We start from the raw sequence: 25,268 nt of genomic DNA on the forward strand, positions 1-25,268 counted from the left end.
GGATAATACCAGAGTGTAAGTCCACTTTGTTTAAACAAATATCAAGTTAAAGTTGGCCTATCACAAAGGAATCCCAAAGGCATGGCTATTCATTAAATACATTACTGAAATTAAGACAAATGCTAAATCTTGGCTTCTTTTTTAGTCTTTGTTTCTACAACAACAAAAAGGGAAAAAGAAAAATGTTCTTAACATCTGCAACAAAGCCCAAATCTGTCAGTCCACAGCCATGGATTTGACCATTTCTCTAAATTTAGAACATCTCTCCCTACCTGTCTTCCCTTGCCATTAGGAAGAATTTGCTGATAATCCACCTATTTTTCTGCAGATTGGGCTTCTGATCCAACAAAATCTAGACAGCTGTGCAAATGGGTTTGCACTAATCCCCACCATTTGTTTGAAAGATTTCTGTGAACACCAGCAAATATACAAGATGTCAGATCAGCAATACTCCTCACTACTTACTATTTATCCCTTTGATTGCTTTAGAGGTAAGGGTTTTCCTCTGGCTTTTAAGGACAAAACCCAATACTGCAAAGCTTAGACTCCCTATGTAGGAAACTATTGCTTATTGTTCACCACCTTTACTGGGGTGATGAGCAAATATTGCTGAAATTAGCCAAAATATTTCTGGTTTTCTTCTCTCTCTCTTTTTTTTTTTCAAGAAGGTCTTTGCTTTTTTCTTCAGATCAACTGGCTTAAATGGCTCAGCAAGGATATATACTATTAATTTCAGGCACCCAAGTCTGGAAATTGTTTCACTGTGTTCAGCGCCCAACGATCAAATCTTCCCCTGTGCCACTCTGAAAAAGTCAGACATAGGAAATCCAATGTATTTAAATACACATAACAGAGCAGAATTTGATCTTCACAGGGGTAGAAGCACATTTTAATTAGCTTTGCTGAAAGAGGCAATACTTCCTTCTAAAAGATGAAAAAACTCAGCTAACCACTCATTTATTTTTCAGGTTCACTCTCCTGAACGAGTTTAGGCTGGTGCTGCCTCGCCAAGGACTCCTTTGCCAAAAGCCCATTTCTATCACCTGGATACATGTTTCAGCTGCCATTGGTGCTTGACTTTCAGAAATCCTTCAAGGTGCACTGAACATGGCCAAACTCACCCCTTCTCTACCACGCACAAAGGAGGCAGCACTAATACAGATGCTAAAGACAGAATAAATCACACGGGCACTGTTTGCCACTCTTGCTCCTGTATTAAGCATTAGCTCATGTGAAATTCTTTCACCTTCTCTCCAGAAAGTCTTGACCTTTGCAGAGTTTGGATGTGCACCTCTATTTCACATGGATTAAAGCCAGTTTTGGCCTCTGGATGCTCAGTGTTCCAGGCCACATCAGTGTGAGAGAGGAACTGGAGCAAAGGCTTTACTGCAAACAGCATCATCCTGCTGGAGCTACAGCTCAGGTTGCCAAGTGCACTTCTCTGCCATTAAACAGCTTCATGGAAAGATTGTGAACGTGAAGAGCTATGGAAACCTTATACTGAGGTTAAGCAAACAAATCTGACATGAGACCTTCTGCCCAGCTCAGGCAGGCAATGAAGCAGCTACATTCACAGTGACCCTGAAATGAAATGCTCTGTACTCCCAAACAACAAACAGTGTTTGTTGAAGAATATTTGATTAATGGCTTACCTTCACATGTGTTCCCCAGCCAAAAATTAATTGTATTATGGTCCATGCATTTACCAACAAAATTAAATGTCTACCTTGATATGGAGGGCCATATCCTGACCTGAGGGCAACGTCAAACTCTCCTGGGATGAGGGGAGGAGAAGTTGATTTCCTGAACAAATGCTGAAATTACAGTTTGGAGGGCAGGATGCTTTTAGTCCCTGATGTTTTAATTGGTTTAGAAGTGAAAAAAAAAAGCAACAAAACAAAACAACAGCAAGCATAGTCAAAGATTCTTAGCATTCTGCTCAAAACCTAAGCCAAAGCACCTCCAGGCACACAAGGCAATCCCAGCCTCTCCACCCAAGAAGGAGAAGCAGTGGGATGCCCACAGGAGGGCACCTATGTTTCACAATCCTGTAGGAGCTGCCAGGGAGGTGCAGTCTGGGCTGGCACAGTGTGGCACTGTCTGGAGCAGCTGCTCCCACGCCCTTGTCACCGCAGCGCCGTGTCACACGCCCACACAGGGCTCCCAGCCCTGCACTCGCTCCCATCTGGGGCTCAGAGAGACGTAAGCAGCAGCAGATGCTGCAAGAAACAAACTACAAAGGAACCCACCACAGCTGCCAACCAATAAAGTGTGCTTACAGGAAACCCAAGGCAAGCTTCCAAATAATCTAACTAAAGAACTGAGGTGTTTTGATGGTTGATCATCAAAGGCTCTGAGTACTTGTTTCACATATCAACTACACACATTAATATTTTCATCATCTAAGACAAGAATTATTTTAAGATAGAGAAGAATCTTCAAATACTGTGTGAACTGCAGAAGGAAAGGGCATAGCAGAAAGTTTGTATAGAAAAAATCCAAAACAACAACGAATCAAAACCAAAAAATCCACAACCCTTTTTTTGTTTGTTTTGTTTTAAAACTAAAATAGGAAAATTTAGATTTCATTTAACACTTGGTGCCCTTTCTAGAACCAGCTTTCCTTGGTGGGAGGGTGGTTGAGTCTAATGATCCATCTTAGAGATCCCAGGCATAGGGACCTTTGTAAGGTTTCTGCTGGCTTTAGGTTTGTCATTTAGCAGTCACGACTGGTAAATGGTTTAGGATTGTCATAAATAGTTAATTTCTGACATTTGGATCTTTCAGCAATGCTCTGTAGATGCACTGATTTAGTTGTTCAGCTGGATAACAAATTCTAATACCCAAGCAGACCAAAGGGGAAGCACTGTGTGAGAAGACCAGTTACAGATTATTGCCAGAGATGTATAATCAGAGATGACTCCACAGACCAAAATCTTCCCTTCAGAAAGTTTTCTATTCAGGGCTTTACTCTCAAAATCACATTCACGACAACATTTTTGCTTACTCCAGCTTCACACTGTACCCCCACAAATTCTCATCTCCCTGCCCCATCCTTTGCACCTTTTTTGTGGAGCATCCACACACCCCCACTTAGCAGCACAAACCATTTCATACAACACTGATGCAGCAGAGAGAGGGCAAATCACAAAAAGGTGCAAAATTTGGGGAGCATGGACCTCGCATGGCCTCTGGCTAGCATGCATGTGAGTGCCTGTGGGTAATAAAAGGCTTTTATAAACCTGAATTGGGTCCTTTGCACAGTCCTTCATTCAGTAAGTCCCACACTGTGCCAGGGAAGCTTGTCAGAAGTTTTGATGGATTATCAAACAAATTTATTGAAAGGTTTTGATGGATGGGAACTGTTCATAGATCAGTGTCCAAAAATTAGACCCAAGACCTGTTTTCTGACATGAGTAAAAGACCTTGCCTGTCATTTTAAACTAAGAACTTCTAGCCTCCTCCAGCTGATGTGTTTATTATTCTACTCACAATAAACCTCAAATCAATTAACTCACTGGGCTAGAAAATCCTAAACTAATTAATTTTAAAAAGTGGCATCTCTGTTCTCTTTGGCTTTGACAAAGGAAACATGAGCTCACTTTGGTCAAAGAGAAAGCAGCATGGAAAGATTCAGCTGCAGTACACAGATTCAGGAGAACAGGAATTAGATCAGTGACACAGGCTGGAATTACACAAAAGTTTTACCTCTGTCAAACTGCAATTACAAAAGGCTTCCTCCTACATCTCCTAATTCAGACTGACATTTATTTGACTTGGTATGGCCATGGGGGAAAAAATCCTAAACCTGGCACCATGCAGAGCTTTATACTTTTTACTCTTTGCTTTTCCACATTTCCTCCTCCCAGTACCAACCAACCTGCTTCTAAATTTGCTGTACAGATCAAATGGGCTAATGACAACTCCACTGTCAGATGATCACTATACAAGTAGAAAGTGTTCCAGCCCCTGAGTGAATCCAAATAGATGATCCAGGTTCTCCTTGCCCAGTTCAGGATTCTGCCAGTGACTGCTGGAAGTGAGGAGTTGCTAAAGCAGCTGCTGGAAGCTCATGCAAAGGTTCATCAGCTCAGCTGTGACACTGCAGTGCCTGCCCGTGGTTACTTGCCATACAAATGGGAATGTTACCTTCAGTTGGCTTTATGGTTCATGGGAAAATGTACATGTGAAAGCAGGGAACAAATCTAGAAAACCACGTGGGCAGGTGGCAGAGTCTGCGTGAAGTCTACAAAACCCTCTCAGTCAAACCACTGGTTACCAGCAGGGCTCTCCTCCAAGATGTTTTCACAGCCCCAAAGGCTGCAAAAAGCAAAGCCTCATTTCCACAAAGCCCATTAATTGAGACATGATAGTGATCAGCTCCTTGCCCTATTGACTCTCACAGTGCACAGCAATTTACCATCATTTTTATGGGGCTTATTTTGTTCTTAAAATCAGACCAAGCTCAGTCATAACTCACACTGACCCAAGAAGGGCTACATAAGAGCTGGCCTGAGCCTGGGATTTAACTGTATTTTACCCACTCTACTACACACACTATTCCTCAATCCATGCATTTTCCTGCCTTGTGACCAGGTTCTTTCATTACATGTTTTTCCAGATCAGAAAACCGATTGAGTCAACATTTATCATTTTTACTCAGCCCATTTTTGAGACATTCTCCAGGCACTTTATCTAAGAAGCTGAAAACCCATGATATCTGTAAAGCTTGGATCTGATATCTTAGGTCATTATTACTCCTCCAGACTCCAACCACATAGCAAAAAAGCTTGGATGCACAATGATTTTTCAGTGGAGTTATGACAAACATTCACTTAGAATAAGGAAAAGAAGTGTACTTTTAAATGTGTGAACAAACCTACTAAAATAAATAGGATTTCTCCAGCACTTATAAACAAATACTTGCTTAGGGACCAAATTTTGAAATGATTGATCAAAATGGAAAATGGACATATAATTGAAGGTCTGCTCCTACATGTATTCTTGGATTTGTAAAATACAGATAGTTAAATATAAACAGCCCACAACCTCAAAAACTTCCCCAATAATTTATTTCCAAATGATTTCCTGTGATTACAGCTTAAGACGGCAAAAAACTCTCTTTAGCTTTAGTATTGCTTACATTGTTGCCTGTGTGGAAAAGTCACCTGCAATCAGCAATGCCCTCCAGGCATCTTTTATCAAAAGACACAAAGAAGAGCAGCAGTTCCTCAGCCTTTGGAGATGCTCAAACTGCAGTTTCTATTTCCCCTTCATGCCAGCAGCAGTCTCTAAAAGATCAAATACTAAACTAAGGTCTTGTCCATACATCACAAGAAATACTACTTTGGTTGTTATTTAAAAGTTTGATTATTTGTAGTATGTTCCACAGCTGAAACCCCAGGAAAGATATAGAAAATGGAAATTAATCTGGTCGCAGGTCTGTCCCATACCCCCCAAATGAAAGTTAGAGACTGAAAAAAATTCCTTTTTTTTTTTTTTTAATGATTGCATATAAATCATTAGGATTTTGAAGACAATCTGAAAAATCCTTCTTGCCTAGACAGAGAGGGCAGGAATATAAAAGCATACTGGATGTACTCCCCCCATGCAGACAACACTGACCATGGAAAACTAAGGTGAAAAGGGAAGCACATTGACAGATATCTCCAAATAAACTAAGAACAATCACCATAGGTGCATTTTAAGCAGACAAATCATCTGCTGCTGACAGCAGATGTCAGTAACTGGCAGGAGAAATGGTGCTGAACGTGGCTGGGCTTTGGCCATGTGTGCAGCACCAGCTCAGCTGCAGCAGTGCTGACACATTTTGTCCACAAAAAGTCATTTTTCTAGTATAGATGAGACCAAAATGAACAGTGTTGGTCCTCTTGTATGCCTCTGAGGGCAAAGCAAGCTTCAGAAAGGATGATTAGATGTCCTTGCATACCAGTACTGAAAAATAAAGCAAGACAAACAGCTTTTCTCCTTTCCCAGGTTTTATGGGATGACTGTGGAAGAGTCTACATCACCCTCCCAAGGTGGACCTGTCCTTCCCCAGCTTGCTCCTCTTGTCCTGCATAGTAGTCACAGCCAGAAATCACAGCTGCCCTTTCCCCCTGGCATCCCCCCTGCCTGCCCATTCAGAAAGCCGGGAGACTGTGAACAAGGGAAAAGAACTGGAAATGGAGTGGCCTCAGCTGTTCAGAGTCCTGGTGCGGGCTGGAATTGATGGGTCTCTGCAGCTGTGCTCCAAAGGCTGGGCGGCTCCCAGACTATGGGAGGAATGTGTTGGTTTAGCAAAGAAAAATCCAAATGTAGATTGCAGCAGCTGGCACGAGGAAGGACACCCCATTGCATGGTGCCATTCTGCAGGGAAGCATTCCTGAAGAGTGATGGTGGGAAATAGCTCGACCAAAGGGAACATGAAATGTCTGTGCCCAGCAGCCAACCCTCTACAGCAGCCTGTCCTGGACTAAAGTCACTTCACTCCAAGATGTTACCTAAATACCACAAACATGGAGTAAAATCTTGGGAAAGGATGAACTTCAGTCTAATGCTTGAAGAAAAAATTTAGCAGAGATCAGCCACAATCCAAAGGTCTTCAAGGCATCATAGCACAAACTGGGAACAGTGTGGAAGGGTTTTCCCAATTTCTTTCCTGGGTTACTGCAAATGAGAGCTACTTGCTCCATCTATGGGTAAAAATTAGTAGTCACAGGCTTTTCTCAGAGGGCATTGTCTAACCACAAGATGTTCTCCAAGAAAATTAATTATTCGAATGAATAAGGTATATGACAACCATTCTGCCTTTCTTCTCACAGTCTTTTGGAAAAAAATACCATCTGGACCCTTTTATGGGAGCACCAGGAGTCTTCCTTATGGATTACTTTAGGCACCACAGTTAATAGGGTTGAATTTCAGGAGGAGAAAAATTATTAAGAGGAAGCAGAACATTAAAACTTTATATTGAAAAGCATTTCCTTCCTCAAGTACAGTGCAAATTCACCATGATTCAAATCTGACCACCAGCATCAAGGTGTTCGAAAGCTGTGTAATCTTCAATTCAAAGTTCCATAAGCAACCTTTAATTCTGAGCTAAATTTATCTTTTGCTCCCAAGCACCACAACCCAAGGCTTCAGGTCAATGGAAACCTTTTAACTGATTTCCTGTTGCTGGTAAAACTGACAGCATCATTAATGTGTCATGAGTACTGCTGTTACTTAAACTGATGGTTTCAGAAGGGGAAGCAGCACTGATGTCCTTCAAATGGGTCACCCAGACCCATGAGAAAAGCTACATTTTAATGACTGAAATTTCATACTACCATCTATTTTTCATAAAGTGTTCAGGGTACTTGGTTTTAGCCTATCTGCAGGGGTAGCTCCCTAATTTCCACTCGGTGAAATAAAGCTGTTCTCATTTATTAGTACCTGTATTGGCTGTGAAGGGAGAGCTCACACAAGAAAAGTGTCATCTGCATTGTGTTTCTTCCCAGTGCAGGTCATCCTCCAGTGTTTACTTTGGATCACCTCCATTTGCTTTACTGAGATGTGTCACTGCTTTCTCCCAGCATTACACCTCTCACAAAAGTGATACACATGGGAAATGCCCTCCCACTGCAGCCAGGACTCAACAGTGTCTTGGAGCAGCAGGTCCCAAGTTGTGCCTCATGAGAGCAGCTCATGCAGTTTTGAGCCAACCTAAAGCAAACTGGGAAGCAGTTCCACAATGCCAATTTTGAAATCACTTTTCACAGCACCTCAAACTTCAACTTGCACCTCTTCACTCACCCTTTCCTCCTGTTGTCCCTGAAGAAAACCTGTGGAATCAGTGTCAGCTTTGTAGAAGCCTACTGCAAGCTACAGGTCATATTAATTCACTTATTTTTTCATATCCAATTAAAATGTAATTATTTTAATGTTCCATGGCTGCTCACATGCCCATGCTGCTGGTGGTGGCACTGAACTGTACATCCTCAATTGTGCAGGATTTCTTTCCCCTTCTTAAATATGTTATTCCAGAGGTGCTACCACTGTTGCTGATGGGCTCAGCTTTGTCCAGCAGTGGGTCCTTCTCGGAGCCATCTGGCTTTGGCTCTGTTGGACATGGGGGAAGCTTCCAGCAGCTTCTCCCAGAAGCCACTCCTGTAGTCCTCCCCCCACCAAAACCTGGCCACACAAATCCAGTGCAGTTACCAACGTTATTCTCATACTGAATCCAAAACACAGCACTGTAGCAGCCACTAGAGGAAAATTAACTCTATCCCAGCCAAAACCAGGACAGCATCCATCTCTTATTCTATGCTGTGATGTCATGCTCAGGTCCAATATTTTCCAGTTCATCCCAATTCACACGATCACCTTTCCTGTCCTTTGATATACACACACAGTATTGGACTGTTGCAGGCTGAAGCCAGCTCTGGTTCCAGGTGCTGGAGCCAATCTCCACCTGCAGAAGGCACCTGGCTCTGGGAGGTTGAAGGTGGGCAGCACAGGGGGGATGCATCTACCAAGCATCACAGTGCAGGGGAACAGCACTAAGAAGCCCTCTGCACTACCTCAAAGCCAGTCTTAATTCACCCTCAACCCATATTCAGTTTTCAGCTGTCAGTCTAACAGTGCTGTTGCAAAGAAATTCTCAGACAAAAAATAAATGAAAAATTAAATAAATCTGATAATTAAATTTCAGAGCATTTGTGAAGAAACCCAGCATGCAAAGAGCTGTCTTGGATTTTTCTGCAGGGAACTTCTCAGACTGAAGGGGCTGCACCAGTGGCCAAGCACACACCTCGCCCAAAAAGGTCATTCCAGAGCCTCTTCCAGAGGGGGCTGAGGTGGATTTGCTACAAAGGTGGGATGCTGAATGTGGAGCCCCAACCAGCCATTTACTGCTTCAAAGCTATACTTAAGAACTACCTGAAGTGGCTGGCAGCCAAGTACATATTGTGGGAAGGTATTTTTTCCTTCCAAGGCAAATCTTTTGTCAGATCACACCTGTGGGGTTATGACCAGATACTGAACTGGGGTAACCAAAGAGAAAAGGTACAAAGATGAGCTCTTGGATATTGTTGAAACCAGTGATAAAATATTGAAGATGAGCAAAACCTTTAAACTCCCAGCCTGCAGTGGAAAATATTTTAAGTTTCACATCTGCAAATCACTTTCTGTTTTAACACTGTCCTACCCCAGCCCTTCCTAAACTGTGTATATTCAAAAGGCAAAATAACATAGCTGGGAAAAGAGCAACTACATGGGAAAGCAAGAGCTGCGAATACCACACATAGTCTTTAAAATGAAAACAAGCAAGGAAGAAGTTGCTTCCAAGAAAAACAGGGAATATGCAGAGTAACAGGTTAGTCTATGTTTTGAACAATGTGTGGGAGTAGGAAGTGGAGGGAAGATGGGGTATGTTATTTAAAACAAAGACTGCATCTACTTTCCCCCACATACTGCTCATGATGACAGGAAAGGAGTGCAGCACAGACTCCTTTCAGATAAAGTGGGGGACAAAAACAAACCCCAGGTCCCTGTGAACTTTTATTTGATGCTTTTTTTTTTTTTTTTTTAATTGCTGATTGCCTGGATAAAATACAGATTTGTTATAAACCCAAAGGGAAGACTCAAGTGCAGAGTTTCCCAGAAGAGCCACAGCTGGGAGGGACATCTGCAGATCTCTGGTCTGATCCCTGCTCAGAGCAACTTTAAACTGTGGTGCTCAGAGCCTAGTCCAGTCAATTTATTAAAATCTGCAAGGGCAACAATTTCACAGCCCCTCTGGACCCCTGCTGCCATACCAGCCCCTCCAAGGACATTTTTCCTACACATTCCTGGCGTTTCCCTCACTGACTCTTGCACTTTCCCTGGCCATCCCTGAAGGGCCTGGCACTGTCTTGTCATAACCCCATTAGGAAGACACCACAAAGGCTTCTCTTCCTTTTTCTTCCTCCCCCTACACCACATGCAGCAACCCCAGTGCAATGGCCCTTTGCTGGACCAGTATGTCCCCACCTCTCTCGTACTGGGGAGCCCACAACTGGACCCAGCACTGCTGATGTGTCTCATTGGTACCAAGCAGAGGGGGAGGATGACTTCCCTTGACCTGCTGGTGATCCTCCTAGTGCACTCCAGCACAGAGTTAATTTTCATTTTAATGCAATTAACCCAGCACCAGCAGGGATGTAAAGGCAAACGCAGCAAGTCCAGCTGATCTCAATGCACTCACAGTTTCAGAACTGGTAAAGCAACCTGAGTTCCATTCACTTTTACACAGGTATCCCAAGCTGTTTGAGAAAATGGGATTTTAATCACATAAATTGTGACAATTTTGAGCAGTGAAACATTTAAGCACCTTTAGAAAGGTGGAGCCACGTGCTGGCTTAGCTCTTCTCAGAGCTCTTCAGCACAGCATCTCTGCAAAAGTCTGAGGTATCTGGTCTAAGGAGCATCTAAGAAGTCTTGTCTCTCAGGAAATGCTGTTCAAGCCACAGAGACTTTGCTTTCAGTGGCACACAACCAATTAACTTACTGTTCTGTAGTACATAGGGTTACTCTATTTGCAAAGTAGCAGAATGCAGAAGTATTGCTTGTAAAAAAATAACAATACAGCAGAAATGCTAACCCATACTTTTCCAGAAGTCTTGAAAGGGTTTTGCTAAATAAAAACCTGTAAAAGTTAATAAAATATAGTAGACTCTAAGAATGCAGTTCATTACTGCCCCATTTAGCATGTTCTGAATAAAACCTACTTTAACATGGTAGTGAAGGATACCTTCAGATTAGGATACCTTACAGATTAGCCCCTCTGTAAGAGAGCTAAATGCTGTGAAAGCATGGTAAGAAATGTTCTATTTTGCAAAAAGCTGTGGAAAGAGAAGAGTTATCAACTTAAACACCAATTAAAATCAGCACATCCTTTCCAAGAGGCTGTCTTGCCTGCCTTAGGAACAAAAGACCACAAGCACCCAAGCCCAGGGCAATTCCTGCAAGGCTCTCGGAGCAGCAGGATCATGGGTATTTTCTGTTAGCTCAAATATAGCATGGCTCCATTCCAAGCCTGGTCCTGAGGCAGTGATGTGACCTTATCAAAAGGATTTTGCTGACTCCTGGAAGATTCCTTTATTTAATATTCTGTTGTACCCAGCTAGGACTTAAATAGTGCTGGCTGGTTAGATAAGTTGATTACAAAGTCCCAGGATGGCTTTGCTCTGCAGTCTAAATTGCTGCTATTCATGCAGCAGAGAGCCCCTCTCTGTGTACTCCATCAGCAGAATACTGCCAATATTTAGGGGCAATATTTAAACCTATGTGGACTAGCAAGAAGAGTTTAAATGGATTTTAATTATTGTCAAGTTTGAACAAGAGGGGAGCGTAAAAAGCACACTTGAACTTCAAGCAGGGATGAACAAATGTCCTTGAACAGATGTTTAGAGCCTTCTCTAAGTCCTTCAGAAGCACAGACTCCTACTTTCAATCTCCTGATGGTGCTTTAGACAGAAGCAAGGAGTGGAAAAGATACCATTTCAATTAACCTTCAGCAGCACTTCTGGTAAAGAAAAATCCTATATTGGTTTGTATTGGTGTGTTCTTGTGCACAAGTCACTATGAAATGACTTGTTCTGATCAAAGCCAAGGTTTTTAAGAGAAATTCTCATGAAGAAAAATAAGAAGGTCCCTCTCTACTATTTAAAATCACTGAAAACTATCAATACATTGCAGGAAACACATAACCCAACACAAGTATATGCATGACCAATTCTGTACCTACATTGTCACAGAAGATTTGCCAACAATTTAACATTATCTCTTCTGTTCACAGACTGAAAACTCACTCTGGTCTGACAATCCAGCACCCTCTGTGGTAAGATATTATTCCTTTCTTTCCCCTGTAACTCTGCTTCCTTCCCACAGTCACTAACCCCTTGTGAAGAGCAGATTTGATTTGTTGACCAGCACTGGGAACCTCTGTTCAGTAAGAAAGCTTTAAAATTGAAGCGCGTTCTCAATCCTGATAATTTCTGAGTTCTAGCAGTGGTTAATAGCACACAGGCTGCTGAACAGCTAAAATCTGTGCCCAGTATAAAGCTGTACAAAGTAACTGCTCTGAAACATGAAGGTTTGCTATGCCTTTCATATTCTTGCAGAGGAGCTCATATATTCCCTTAATGCTCATTTGACTGGAAACATACATTATTTACTTCTGTCCAGTAAAGGATACTTTCCCTTCCTACAACAGGGCAAAGAAATACCAATTTAAAAACACAGCTGAAATTCCCTTTGGGGTCTACAGAACCTGAAACTCCTGAGTGACCTCATGTCAGTGCCCACCTCCACCACACATCCCGAGAATGTCTCCAGCTGTTCTCATGTCCTGGCACTGACGTCCAACCAACCTTGGAGAAACCACCCAGAAAACTCCCACTAACATGGACAAAGGATTTCTAAGCAAAGCTTAGGAGTGTGATTTCCATCCTCAGCCCTGGTAGGTGCCCCTGAGGTGTCCATAGCCCTGCAGAAGTCACACCTAATAGCCAGCAAGTCAGAAACCCACAACACATGGTCAGTGAAAGAGATAACAAACAGTTAGCACATGCCTCATCTGCACTTACTTCACTACCGCAGGTAAAGAATGGGCCAAGCCCAGGGGTACCGTGTATCTTCCTGAAATAACATGAGCAATTTCTTACTTTTTCTTGATCTGGAGAAAAACTTGATGCCCCCAGGAGAGGTAGACGGGTTAGAATTGGGGGAAGACTCTTTGGAGGAGGACCTGAAGATCCCACTGAAGCTCATTCGGCGTGGGGAGCGTGGGGGAGACTCCTGGTAGGGGAAGGGGAACACTGTTTTGGGTGAGCCAGGACTGTGTTTGGATCTCACAGGGGCAGAAACGGGGCTGGAAGGTCGGTTCTGGAGACCTTTTGAGAAAATGCCTTTTGAAGGACTGCCAGCTGAGTAGCTTTCATCCACCTGAGGAGGAGAGAAGAAGGAAGAAAAAAGAAAAATCACCATTAATTCAGTTCAATTCAGGCCTCTCAGGATCTCTGAACTTGTCCCAACAGAGGCAACTCCTGTTTGTTGGGTTGGTGGATTAGCCAGAGCTCACCTTCCCCAGCACCTGCCTCCACTGACATGCAGGTGTGTGTGTGTGTCACCTCTCTGGCCTCATGCTCCCCCTTGCTCTTAAAGACACCCTGAATTGCACAAAACCATTTCAATGTGTGCACACATTTTATTATCACACATATAATGCAGGAATTTTTCTACTGCTCTTATTTGTTACACATACCTCTTCCTTCCTTGGACAAATGAAAGATGACTGTCAATGAATTTATTTAAGGTGATGAATGGGCGTGGTTAAGGAAACACGGTGCCCCAAAGTCTTCCTCACGAATTTAAGCACCCACCCACAGTACTTAAACCTCCATCCCATGATGTGACTCAGCACAGCACACAAGTCCCCAAGTGCCTGACAGGTCTCCATGATGCCAGCCACAGCCACAACTGTGGGATTGCACCTCCTATCCCAAAAATAGAGGAACCATTTTAGCGTGGTGACGCTCCTGCTAATTACCTGAGCTGGGATATGACCTTTCTAACAGTTGTATCCCTTTTGGGACCTCTGCTGGCTTTCCAGCAGTGTAAATACCTGTGCACAGCACAGCACAGCTCTGCACTGTGCGGGCTCACCCAGTGAGGGGGAGAAAAGAACACAGAAAAACAAACAAAAAAAAGGAGCAGAGATCAAATTCTTCCCCCATACAATTAACAGAAGCTGACCCAAAATGTCTGTGGGATTTGCACGTGCCTGGGCTATACATTAAGTTTATTTCCTTCTGGATGCACAAAGTACTTCTGTGGGTATAAGGCTGCTGTTTTAGCTGGGGGTATTTCTCATGAATGAAAGGCTCTGTTCCTGGCAGAAGGCAGCAGTGGGGTTCAGGTCACTGGGGAATGCTTGAGCCAAGGCCAAGGTGGATGTGCCCACAGCCCTCTGCATGCCTGCTCCTCCCTGCCCAATTACTCAACACAAACCAGGAGGGATAGAGCAGGCAGCAGCTCTTGCCTGTGAGATGCCTCCTGATGTGTGTCAGTCCAGTTAGGTAAGGGCATTGCTGCCATGGGAGTCATTTTAGGGAGAAACAGCTTCTTGCATTAGGATTATTTAGATGAAAGGAAACCTCATGGGCACACATGCTCTCCTTTGGGTCGGTGAAGGGCTTGTGTGTATGAACCCAGCTAAAAATGGTCAGCTGAGTTTCAAATCCATGCAAATAACTCTCTTTTCAAAATAATGTTTATTCACAGCTCCAAAACACTTGTAGAAATATGTACAAGCATATAATGGCCAAACAGCTGCTCCCTCCATAACCCAGGGTCCCACTTCTTGTAGTTCTTTCTGTCTTCTGCAATGCACTTTGGACCAGCTCCTCTTTCCACTTGGGGTGGGACAGACCTGGAGCATGTCCTGATGCGTGGAATTGCAGAACGGCCTGCAGAAATTACAGTCTCCCTTTTGGGAAGGTTTCTAACCTAAAGGGCAAGTGGCATCTGGTCTGGGAGATGGACACAAATAGCGTGGGTCACTAGGAGGGGCACAGACCTGTGCCAGCACAGCCCTGGTTAGATAAGATGATGAATTCTGCTCTGTGTTCCTCTGCACAGCACAGAGATGTCTGACAAGAGACAGAACAACTTTTTATACCTGAATTCCTGTTTTTGACAGTGTGGGCAAAAATGTCTCAAACATACACGCGTCCTTTTACAGATAAGTTAGGGGAGCAGTTGCCCTCAAGGGGAAGTTTTTGAAAAAGATAAGTCAATTCTAACTGAAGCAATAGCAACTACCAGAAGCAACAACAGACTCTGGACAGTCTCCACAAGAGGAGAAAAAAGCAGTGTTTCATGCTTAATGCAGTTGCCTGAGGCTCAGGTTTGCCTCCCAGCTCTGTCATGGATGCTGTGTGCAATCTTGAAAATCCGAATTACACATCTATTCTGCCATGAGGACTGTACCTCCTTTATTCCCACTCTAAGTCCTCCAGCACTCAGACTGTCTCCCAGTGAGTATTTATCAAGAATAATAGAGCACAGTGCCTCAACGGAGAGCTGGAATAATAACTACACTACAGGAAACTAATAAACAAATGGCACTTTTGTCATGGGTAAAACAGTTCCAAAGTGATAGCTTTCTCATAAAAGCTCATTAACTTTACTAAAATATCATCTGTAAATCACCTGAGACTACTTATGCCTTGTTCTCTTCACAACTACAGTTTAAGAAACAACCAAGTAGCACAATGGCACCTCCTTCTGCATTGCAATTTTAACAGGTCTGCTGCCAAATCTACTGCCTGAAAGTGAGGAGTAAGAACATTTTCTAGCTTATTTTAATAATAATACAAATCTGCCGCTGCTACTGTAGTTTAGGTGTGTTTCCAGGATGATAAGTTCATTATAATTTTTCCTAAAATGACAAGCCATGACACTTGTAAAGCCAAGGACCTCATTCTGGCACTGTCCTTAATGCTTCACGTTATCTTTTTTGCATGCCTGTTTGGTTAAAATGACACACTGATAGGAGTAACTTCAAAAGGACTATGGTGTCCTTACACACTAAAGCAATTTTAGAGATGTGAAATGTCAAACAACAATTTGTCAAAAAGGTCAGCATTCCCTTGTACATGCAAGTCAGGCACAAAAGCAAATCGTTCTCAAATTCTGAGCAGAAGCAGTGGGGTGTTTTTATTTACTGCAATCACAACCAGTTGCCTTCACTCCATTGTGCCAGGCAGATGAATTAATTAATTGTCAGAGCACCAGGGGCACACTGCTAAATACACATGTGCACACTACCAAATTAAAGGAAATTACTACATTGAATTCTTCCTCAGCCTGTTAATTACACACAGGTTACACCCACCATCACGGTGGGTAAACACTTGTGATTTTGCTTGGGGAATTACAACAGCATTGCTTGCTTAGAATATCATTTGTGGCTAATGTATTGCAAGTTTTAAGAGACTATTAGGTGCTTCTGCAAGTAAAATCAGCAGCAAGTTATCACAGCATATCCAAAAGTCATAAAACAATGTTCATTTTCATCTTCAGCTGGGAATGAAGAAGAATCTTTGCTGTGGAATAAACCCCATCATCCCATGCAGACTCGGTGTGACAACTCTGGCAGTGATGCTAGAGGCAGGTTACACAGCTAGATCATTCATCAGCTTGTTCTTCATGCTTTTTGGACTCATTTCCTGAAGCTATGATAGGCAGGTGGGCTGAAAACTCCCACATGTGCCTTGGAAAGATAACTATTCCCCCAGCTGAGCTGTAGTAGCAAAATAAAAGTATTACACCCTGGTTTCTCACATTAGTAACCACTGTTAATCACTTTGTGTTGGTCCAGGAGAAGATGTAAAGTGAGAATGGGCAGAAATATAAAACACACCTAAAAAAACCAAAAACGCTCACAGTGATATGGCTGATTTTATCCCAAACAGATAATTGGCCTCTTGGAGATAAGGAATCCAAACTCACAATACAATACTAATAAATGCACAAATAAAATCTAATCAAGCAAATTGAAAACTTCCTCTAGGATTGTTCACCTAATTAAAAAAATCCAACCAACCAACAACAAAACACTTCCTGTGTTGGCTTTGTGCAGAGCATATATGGGATCTTTGAGCTCTCTGCCCAACCCTCGACTCCTTAGACCTTAAAACTGCTTATGTTGGAGAGAAATGTCAGCCCCTGACCTTATGCCTGCAGCGAACAGTGGAGCTGGCTTTGGGCTAAATTAGCAGCTTGGTGACCCTACTCTCAGCCTAGAGCAATCTGCTCCCCAGGGAGGTGAAGCAACAGAGCAGAGCCTGTGCTACATCAGATGCACTGGTTGTAGTGACTGACTGCACTTGTTCAAGGCTAAACTGGTCACCTTGCACAGGACTGAGTAAGTATCTTCTAAAATGCTCTAAGTTGCTATCAGCTTTCGTGCTTTGGAGCACAAAAAGGATCCCTGTCTGGGGACCATGGAGAGACTTTGCCCTGTTGTACACACTAAGTAATCATAGGCATGTTTCTAAAATACATCCAGAACTATCCACTGCTGAAAACAAAGCAACAGAACGAGACACGTCTCACAGTGCTTGGCATTTAGCAAACTTAGCATTCAATTTTTTGAGTGAAATATAAAGTGATAGTGGGGCACTTGCCCCAAGTCAAGCAGCTCTGGAAGATTTTACTAAAAGGAATAAGATTCTGAAAGCTGCCCCTGTCATTTCACCTGGATGATGGAATCTTTCTCTCTTCCTAATTCTCTTCTTCCTTTCTCCTAGCCTAGAGTTTGGCTCTTCAACAGGATTGTGCCCAAACCCTTCATCTTCAGGTGAAGAGAACACTCCCTGACCTCTTTTATTTGTTGCTCTGGTTAACATACATCAAGTGAACAACCTTTTATCTTGTGCTGGTAAGAATTATCCATCCTGAAGGTCATCCGGGTCTTCCTGTGTAAGATCCTTCCCTATGAATAAAAAACCACCTTTCTTTGCACCTTCAACAACTTTGGTTACTGTGCTTCTATTTTTTGTCTCAGCTTTACTGGCAAAGACCCAGGACTGTTGGGGAAACCCCAACAGTTCTGTCCCTCCATCCAGCACTCATCCTTTCAATACCAATCTTTTCCTTCATCTGTTTTCTTACCTGGCTTGCAATTCTTCATCTTATTTCACAAGAAATATTGAAGTGCACAACACTTAATCACTACCATATGATAATCCCCAGTGCAATGGGCTAAGATACCAAACTATTCATATTTCCCCACAAACTGGTCTCTCATCATCCTCACACCACCATCTCAGCCCTGCCACAGGCAGAAATTTTCCCAACATTGTTATTTTTGTTCCTTTGTTTTATACTGGAAATCGGAACCCTCTTTTTTTGCCAGATAAAGTCCTCTCTAAGAAGAAATTTCTGGTCTCAACCTAGAACTTAAGGAGCACTGAACTGCAGGGAAGAGAAGTGTCCTGCCAAAGCTACATGCCCAGAAAAATGAACAAGCTCTGCTGAGAAGACCCTGACCACGGACAGGCAGAGACTGTTTTGGAAATCCAGGCACTGCCTGTGCCCCTGCTGCAGCACCTCTTCACAGCCATCCCCTCTGCTCTCTTGCCAAGGGTGCTCCAGCAACAGATCCTTGATTGAGCACACAGCCTTCCCCAGAGGATGCTCTCTCTGAAAAATCTCTGGCTTAGGTTCAGTTTGTGGTAAATTCAGTTTCATTTCTCAGAACAGGCTGAAAAAATAATCTGTCAAATACAAATGGGCTGAATCTAAATAGCCTTTCAAAAAACTTCTGAATTTAAGTGAAAGTTATAAAATGCTCCTGAGCTCTGTTCCCTTTTTCTCCAACTCTGAATAGTGAGAACATTTATGGAGCACTATGGAGTTCTGTTTGCTTTAACAACAGTGAGTTATTTGACCTTTATTTTGCCTCTTCACTTAAAAATTTTTTGAAAGGCAAGTAACAGAAAAGGAATTACCTCCCACCATCCTCGACAGGGACAGTAAACACAATTAGAGACAATACACCAGATAGATGTCTGCACTTGTTTCCTGCCCTTCCACTGAATCCCAACAAAAAAGTCCTTTGATAAAGTTAATTGGATGATTCTCTCATTCTGCTGGAATAAAAGAGCTCACAGAGACACAAGAGCTGACTTCATTAGACTGAAAGGTAATGAAGGACTTGCTCTTCCAGTGTTCACATTCACAACCACAGGTCCCTTTTGTTCTGCATGAGATGTACCAATTGAGATGACATCGTATTTTACAGGGTCAGAGATGTCACTTCCCAAAACTAAAGTACAATGACACTTTCCCAGATTAAAATACAACAGGATGATGCTGGCTGCTCTGGCAGGCTCTGAGAACTCGGCACTGCTGCACACGTGGTCAGGGGAAGGTTTCCAGCAGTGAGCAGGGCTGCTCAACGACAGAAGCAGGCATTAGGAAAGGGGAGAGCAGGGCTGGCTCCCTGTCCAATTCCTAATCCCTAACTACATCTATTTTTAAGCAGTGGATGAGGAGAAGCTGTGCACATCACAGTGCAGTGGTTGTCCTACACGCCCTTGCCCTGAGGCTCCCTGCATCCACTGCAGGTGCCCTATGCCAATATGTGCCCTATGTGGCACTACCCAGGACTTGCTCCCCATCTTCACTGCTCATAAAAAATGGACAATTAAAAGACTCTGAAAAAAATAAATCCAAAGGAGATCTATTTTCCAGTGAAGGAGGGGCTGAAAATGTGGTGGTTTTTTTTCTTCTCCTCCCTGTTCTGGGGTTGCTCGTGCCATTCCCATGAGTCACCGGACAAAACGAAAACTATTTTGGGACCAGAAGCAGGACAAAGCACTCCTTGGAATCCTTCAATATTGAAGTTACTTCTCCAATAGTCTGATTCTAGTTCACCAACACTTCCCTGCATTGCTGATAGCAGAACAGTGAGTTAGTTCCAAATGCAGTCATAATAAAACCTCTACTTTCACTCTATTCCTTCATTTATACCTCCAGAACCCAAACTAATCCTTTCACCTGAGTCACATCCAGAATCCACAAAGAGCTGATTACCTATAGCTATTCTCAAAATCTAACCCAGGCTTCGTGAAAAACTTCCCAAGAAGTCTGCATTAGATGGTCCTAGGGGTAACTGACCACCAGTTGGCAAAATTGAGATGGGCTGTTTGTTTGCAAAATGTGTTTTAAGTGAGTCATGTCATTCTTCATCAGAGGCTCTTGCTCAGAATTTACCACACTCTCCCCTCTCATTTTTGTATGAACCAAAAATTGTACCAGTAATGAGTCTGTCTATCTTTCAAGCCACTGATAAGGTATGATATAGTATAGCAACAGAATGTTTTGTCTGCCTATAAACAAAGTTTTCCACTGGTAGTCTCCATTTATTTTAGCAGTCAGGTTTTTATTCATTTACTAGGCTCCATGTTTGTTCAGTCTCATTCCAATTTCTTAAATCAAAATGACTTGTGCTACTTCTCTGTATATATGACACCCACACTATGACACTTCTCAACCAAATTTATAACTCATTTAAACCCCCACATTTATTCAAAAAGGACCATTTACAATTAATTTCAATCCAAATGAGTCTATTGTAACAGCATCATTAACTAGCCAACATCAGCTATTTCATTGTTTTGCGCAGGACTAATGTTTGACAAACCTGTACATTATCCTAATTGCAAACATCATATATTAACACAGTAATTGCCTTTTTAGCAGTCTTGTGAATCTTCATCTCTGCTCCATGATTTATTCCCAATCAACACTTGGCAGAGAAAGCTCTGCCACTTCATTCAAGAGTGTTTTATCAGAGTTGTTTGGATTTAATTTTAAAGTATTTTACTTTAACAGCTTGTGCTTTAAAGACACTTAGGCTATTAATAGGATAGATCCACCTTTGTCATCTAATATAAACATCTCACCAGCTTTTTCCCACAGAGAGAAAAGAATTTTTAATGCATACTTCTTTTCCAAGCTTTTGTCTACATTTTTATGACAATTCCGTTATTTCCATAAACAAATGAATCAATATTATTCTTCAAAGGTCTTTTCTCCCACCTCCTCCCTCCTCCATCTATAATTTGCTAGCTGGTTCCCCATGGACAAGTTTCCTGTGTCATTTTTTTTTTCTTTTTGATCATTCACAACCCTGGGCTTTCATTTGAAACCAATGGCTATCTGTTTCCTGTAATTTCCGCACCTTATCCTTTAACCTACATTTTAGATGAAAGATCTATAAACATTCAAGGTGTTAAGACCTCTAAAATTGATAGAGGCATTTGGGTGCAGAGGGCCACTCATCCCTGACTGATGCCCTGTTGTAACAGAATTATTTTCTGAATGATGCTCCAAATCACTTGTGATTTTCCAGGTCTCCAAACTGCCCCTCTTCCACTGTCTTTTCCCAGGCTGAGGAAATGCAGTAAATCTGATTGCTGTTCAGCTCCCAGTTGTCCTTGTTTTTATTTCTCTCTTTAATGACCCTGTAAGTTCTCTCTGCAGGAAGAATTTAAGCCATTTCTGGAGAGTTCCACCTTTGAGCATGGGGCAGTCAGCAATATCAGTTGCTTTAGACAAAGCCGCCCATGTGAGTGTTAAGACAATTTGTCTGGCAATAAGAAGGGCAAAAATATCTGTCACAGGCACCTTTCTCCATCACACCATGCCAAACACTTCTACACAAGACCCTTCACAGTATTATATTCTCTATCTTCAAAGGAGGAGGGTGAAAACTATCCCTATCCTCTTCCTGCCATGAGTCATTAAGGAAAGAAGAATACATCATTTATAATAGTAGACATATTAATGAGAAGTGATTAAGGTTGAAATTCAGGAAATGTGTGTCACTTTACCACCGCTGCCAAAAAATTCCTACGTGAACCTGAACAAATAATTCGAGACTTGAATTTCCTAGCTGTGTAATGAGGATTGTTGTCACAGGATAATGATTGAGAGACACTTGCATGGTAAACTGCTGAGAGTTTCTGTGAAAAATGTTAATTCAGTTTCTAAAAGCCTTTCAAAAAGAACAGGAGAATTAAATTAAAGGCAGATCGGAAAGATGGGTTGTGAACTACTCTTGATCTATAGCCCAGGCGACAGAAGAGTTAAGTGCAGGAAGAGAGACATCCCTGATGAATTGCCCTGTCTCCAACATGACAAGTGAATGGAAAAAGCCAAACTACTGAGAAATACTGACTTTTAATAGACAAAGTTTACACATCATACGGTGATTTCAAACTGGAACTAAGAAAAGCCCTCCTCCTTGAAAAGGAAGGGTAGCTTGGGGACTTTTTTATTTATCAGCAGTGGGGACTGGCAAACTTTTAGTTAGAATTAAATAATTGCTGCAGTCTGCTGCTACTCATCATTCACTACCAGCAAAAATCCCATACTTCACACTGAGGAAAACAATATATAGGATGGTATGTGTGGCAAAGAGTTTTAGAAGATGATCTGGTTTTTTATCAGAAGTGGGGCACTGCCAGCTCCCTTCTTACTATTTTGTTGCATGTGTTGAACAGAGCTCCAAGGATAATGGTAGAAAAAACCTCAGGCTCTTACACAGTCAAGAAGGTCAGTTAAAAATGCAGATATTAAGCCCCAGTTCCATGGTTATTCCAAAGTCAGTTGCACTTCCATAAGCAGAACTTGCCCCAGAATTTACCAGTGCTACGAAAAAAGAAGCAACTATTGAAACGCTCTTCCAGTTCCTCTTCAGACATGAACTCCTCAAAAGCCAGGTGGTGATGAGTCAAAGGTTGGACTCAATAATCTCAGAGGTCTTTTCCAACCTAAATGGTTCTGTGCTTTTGTGAAAAGAGAGTCCTGAGACCAGTTAGAAGAAAACAGCAGGATTCAGGAATGGTAGAGTGGAAGTCATTAAATGATATCACGTAATTCTGCACATCAGTGCAATTAGCCTTGGCACATTATTTCCTTGTGACTGAGATTCATGCATTCTTCTCACCTTTCTTTGTGGCAAGCAGGTAAATAAAAAAATCAAGTTTTAGCCAGAAACCCCTGCCTTCTTCCAGCATGACTATCCTTTCCAAAACCATCACATTGTTCACTTTATTCAAACCCTCCAATCAAGCACCTTTTGGTAGCACTGTATGTTTGAGCTTCCCTGGCATCTACAAAGGTTCTCCAGCATCAGCAACTCCTACCTCAGTCTAAAACATCCAATACAGAAAAGAACAAGGCCAATGCTATAAACATATTCAATTGCTGATGGATTGCAGAAATTCTTAAAACATCTGTCCTTAGTTGTGAGGTGCAAAGGAATAGAAACTCATGCTGTCAACAGAGCTAAGATATTATTGTTGTAGATGCAGATCAGCTTCACTAAAGAGATATTTATTGCTTTTCCTGCCTTTAACTAAATCTGCAGACTCTCTGCCAAATGGATTGTAGCAGGTTTAATGATCATGGAGGTCCACAGCTTTGTAAATACTGTGACAAGTCAAACTGGTAGCTTTCGGGGTTGTCTATGGGTTGGAGGAGAATCCCTCTTTGCCAAGCTCAGAACGTGGCTGGTAGGAGGCTTACATTTAGCAGACCAGCTTGCACTTCAATGCTTTGTGAAAATGAGGAGGCCAGGACCTGAAGATGACAGATCCCACCCACCATTTTTATTGCTTTGAAGATTGGTATAACCATCTCTAATGTTTTCCATTGAATGTGCTCCCCTAATCCTTTTTAAAGCAAGCCAACTCCGTGACTACATTGGCTTAATTTAATAGCATCAGAAGAACAAATCAATGCCTCCAAGGATAACCTTGAGTTAATCTCACATCAAGGAGGAACCTTTCTACTTTGCTCACGGGAAGGCTCTATCACTATGGCTTCAGCAAATGAAGGCAGTTCGTTTTTCCAGCGCCAAGGACAGAGAGATCAAGGACAGTGAACAGTTAAAGCCTCCACAGACAGAAAGCAACCATCAGGAGGCAGTTCCAGGAAAACCTACCAACAGCCACAGGTACTCCTTTGGGCAGTGACTGTTTCTGCAGCACCACCACAGATCTTGTAAGCTAACAATATTCCTAAGAATACTGCTATGCAACATCACCTCATTCTTTTACAGCTGTGTTACACACAACATTTGCATTTACAACAGTACCAGCAGCAGCTTGCATCCTTTGCAGGTTATAGTGCACAAGCACCGTCACGGTAAGGTCTGCAAAAGCCACTGGATTCACCTTAGTGCACCACTCTCAACAGGTTAATGGTATGGTAGGGAAGATGAAAACCCAGGCTTTTTTAAGCCTAACAAACTGTGTTTACCACCAAGGGATTCAAGCACTGCAAAGAAGGGGAAGCTTTGGATATATCCTACCTTGCGAGAAGCATTTTTGTCCGTGCTCTCCACATCACCGTCCAAGAATGGCATGGCAAAAGAGCTGAGATCCTGCAAGGACAGAGAAGAAAAATTGATGTATTTTATTAATGCCTTTTTCCTTCCCTCAGAGCATCCCATGACTGAAGCCCACAGATCTATTTCCAGAGTGCCCAGTGCTTTACCCATGGCAATTGCTGGAAGCAATAACACGGACTCTGATCATTCTCCTTGGCTGTTAAACAATGTCAGATGTAAGTTACAAGTGAACAGGGAGCCCTCAGCAGCACCTGCACCACATCACCATCAAAAACAACCTGCACAGCCAAAGTCAAAAGTCCTGTGTTAAAACTTTCAAGGGGAGGTACCGAAAGCCCACAGAAAAACTGGTAGGAAATTATAAACACATCCACTTGCTCAGCAAATGCTTATCTTGCCTTTAGTGGGATGTATGATCTTAAAGAGTATTTATGGCAATAAACACAGCCAGAATGAAAGTATGTCAACATTCTGAGAAATATGTAACTTCTGAAAAAAAGACAGAGAAAACTGACATGGTGCTCAGGGAGGAAATAATCAATTCACTTGCACAAATGAGAGAGGAGCACCCAATTCTGCAGGATGAAAGACAATAAAACCATAAGAAAAGCACACATGTTCATTTTTAACTAACAACAACAAACTGCAATTATATTCCACCTCCTGCCGTCTGTTCTGTTTATGATACTTCATGTTCCAGCCACAGGGTTTTTAGAACTCCTTTCCACATGCATAAGGAAATTATGTTAGTGTCAAGTTTAAAAGTACATAATGAGCAATTCTGTGACCAAAAGCATGAGGTTGCCTAATGCTGTGTGCTGAAGAACTGTCTTGGGTCCTAAATGTCAGGAATACCTCCCCAACACAAAACCTCCCAGATGCGAGGCATCACCCTTTCCATGCAATGATTCAGCGCTTCTCAACCACCACATCTGCACCCATTTAAAAGAGTTCAAAATATAAATAAATAGCAATTTCACGTAAACCTAATTTGTGATCAAACAGAGCTTAATTACAAATTAGCACCATCCATGAAGTCTGCAGGGCTTGATTGTCTTCAGAATTCAGAACAGCCACAGGTCTAATCACATTGCTTTGTGTAATCATACTAAATTCAAAATATGCTCAAAAATTGTGTATAACTCAGGCATAATTCTTACAAGTGTTTGAAAATATTCTGGTTACATAATGAACAACAAAAATAAGGAACAAAATATTGAATTACTGGAACTGAAACACATGGGAGTAATTCATGCCAAGTTGAAAAGGAAAAAAAAAAAAGCAGCAGCCAGGCTTGGCCAAGCTGGCCCCAAAT

General features: G+C 42.2%; 1 protein-coding gene across 2 annotated transcripts in view; it reads right to left on the bottom strand.

Annotated features, from left to right (window-relative positions):
• Positions 1–25,268, bottom strand: part of PRKAG2 (protein kinase AMP-activated non-catalytic subunit gamma 2) — a gene marked incomplete at its 5' end in the record, with an annotated part of 212,643 nt that overhangs the window by 122,242 nt on the left and 65,133 nt on the right. Inside the window, 2 exons of one of the 2 annotated variants that reach the window (XM_082281308.1) lie at positions 12,687–12,966; positions 23,915–23,986. In XM_082281308.1, the coding sequence (XP_082137434.1) occupies positions 12,687–12,966; positions 23,915–23,986 (352 nt within the window). Of the gene's footprint in view, positions 1–12,608; positions 12,967–23,914; positions 23,987–25,268 lie in introns of those variants that run through there. The other variant, XM_082281310.1, reaches the window with a different exon arrangement.

The sequence above is a fragment of the Coloeus monedula genome (genome assembly GCF_965178545.1).
Source record: "Coloeus monedula genome assembly, chromosome: 1".
NCBI classification, from domain to species: domain Eukaryota; kingdom Metazoa; phylum Chordata; class Aves; order Passeriformes; family Corvidae; genus Coloeus; species Coloeus monedula.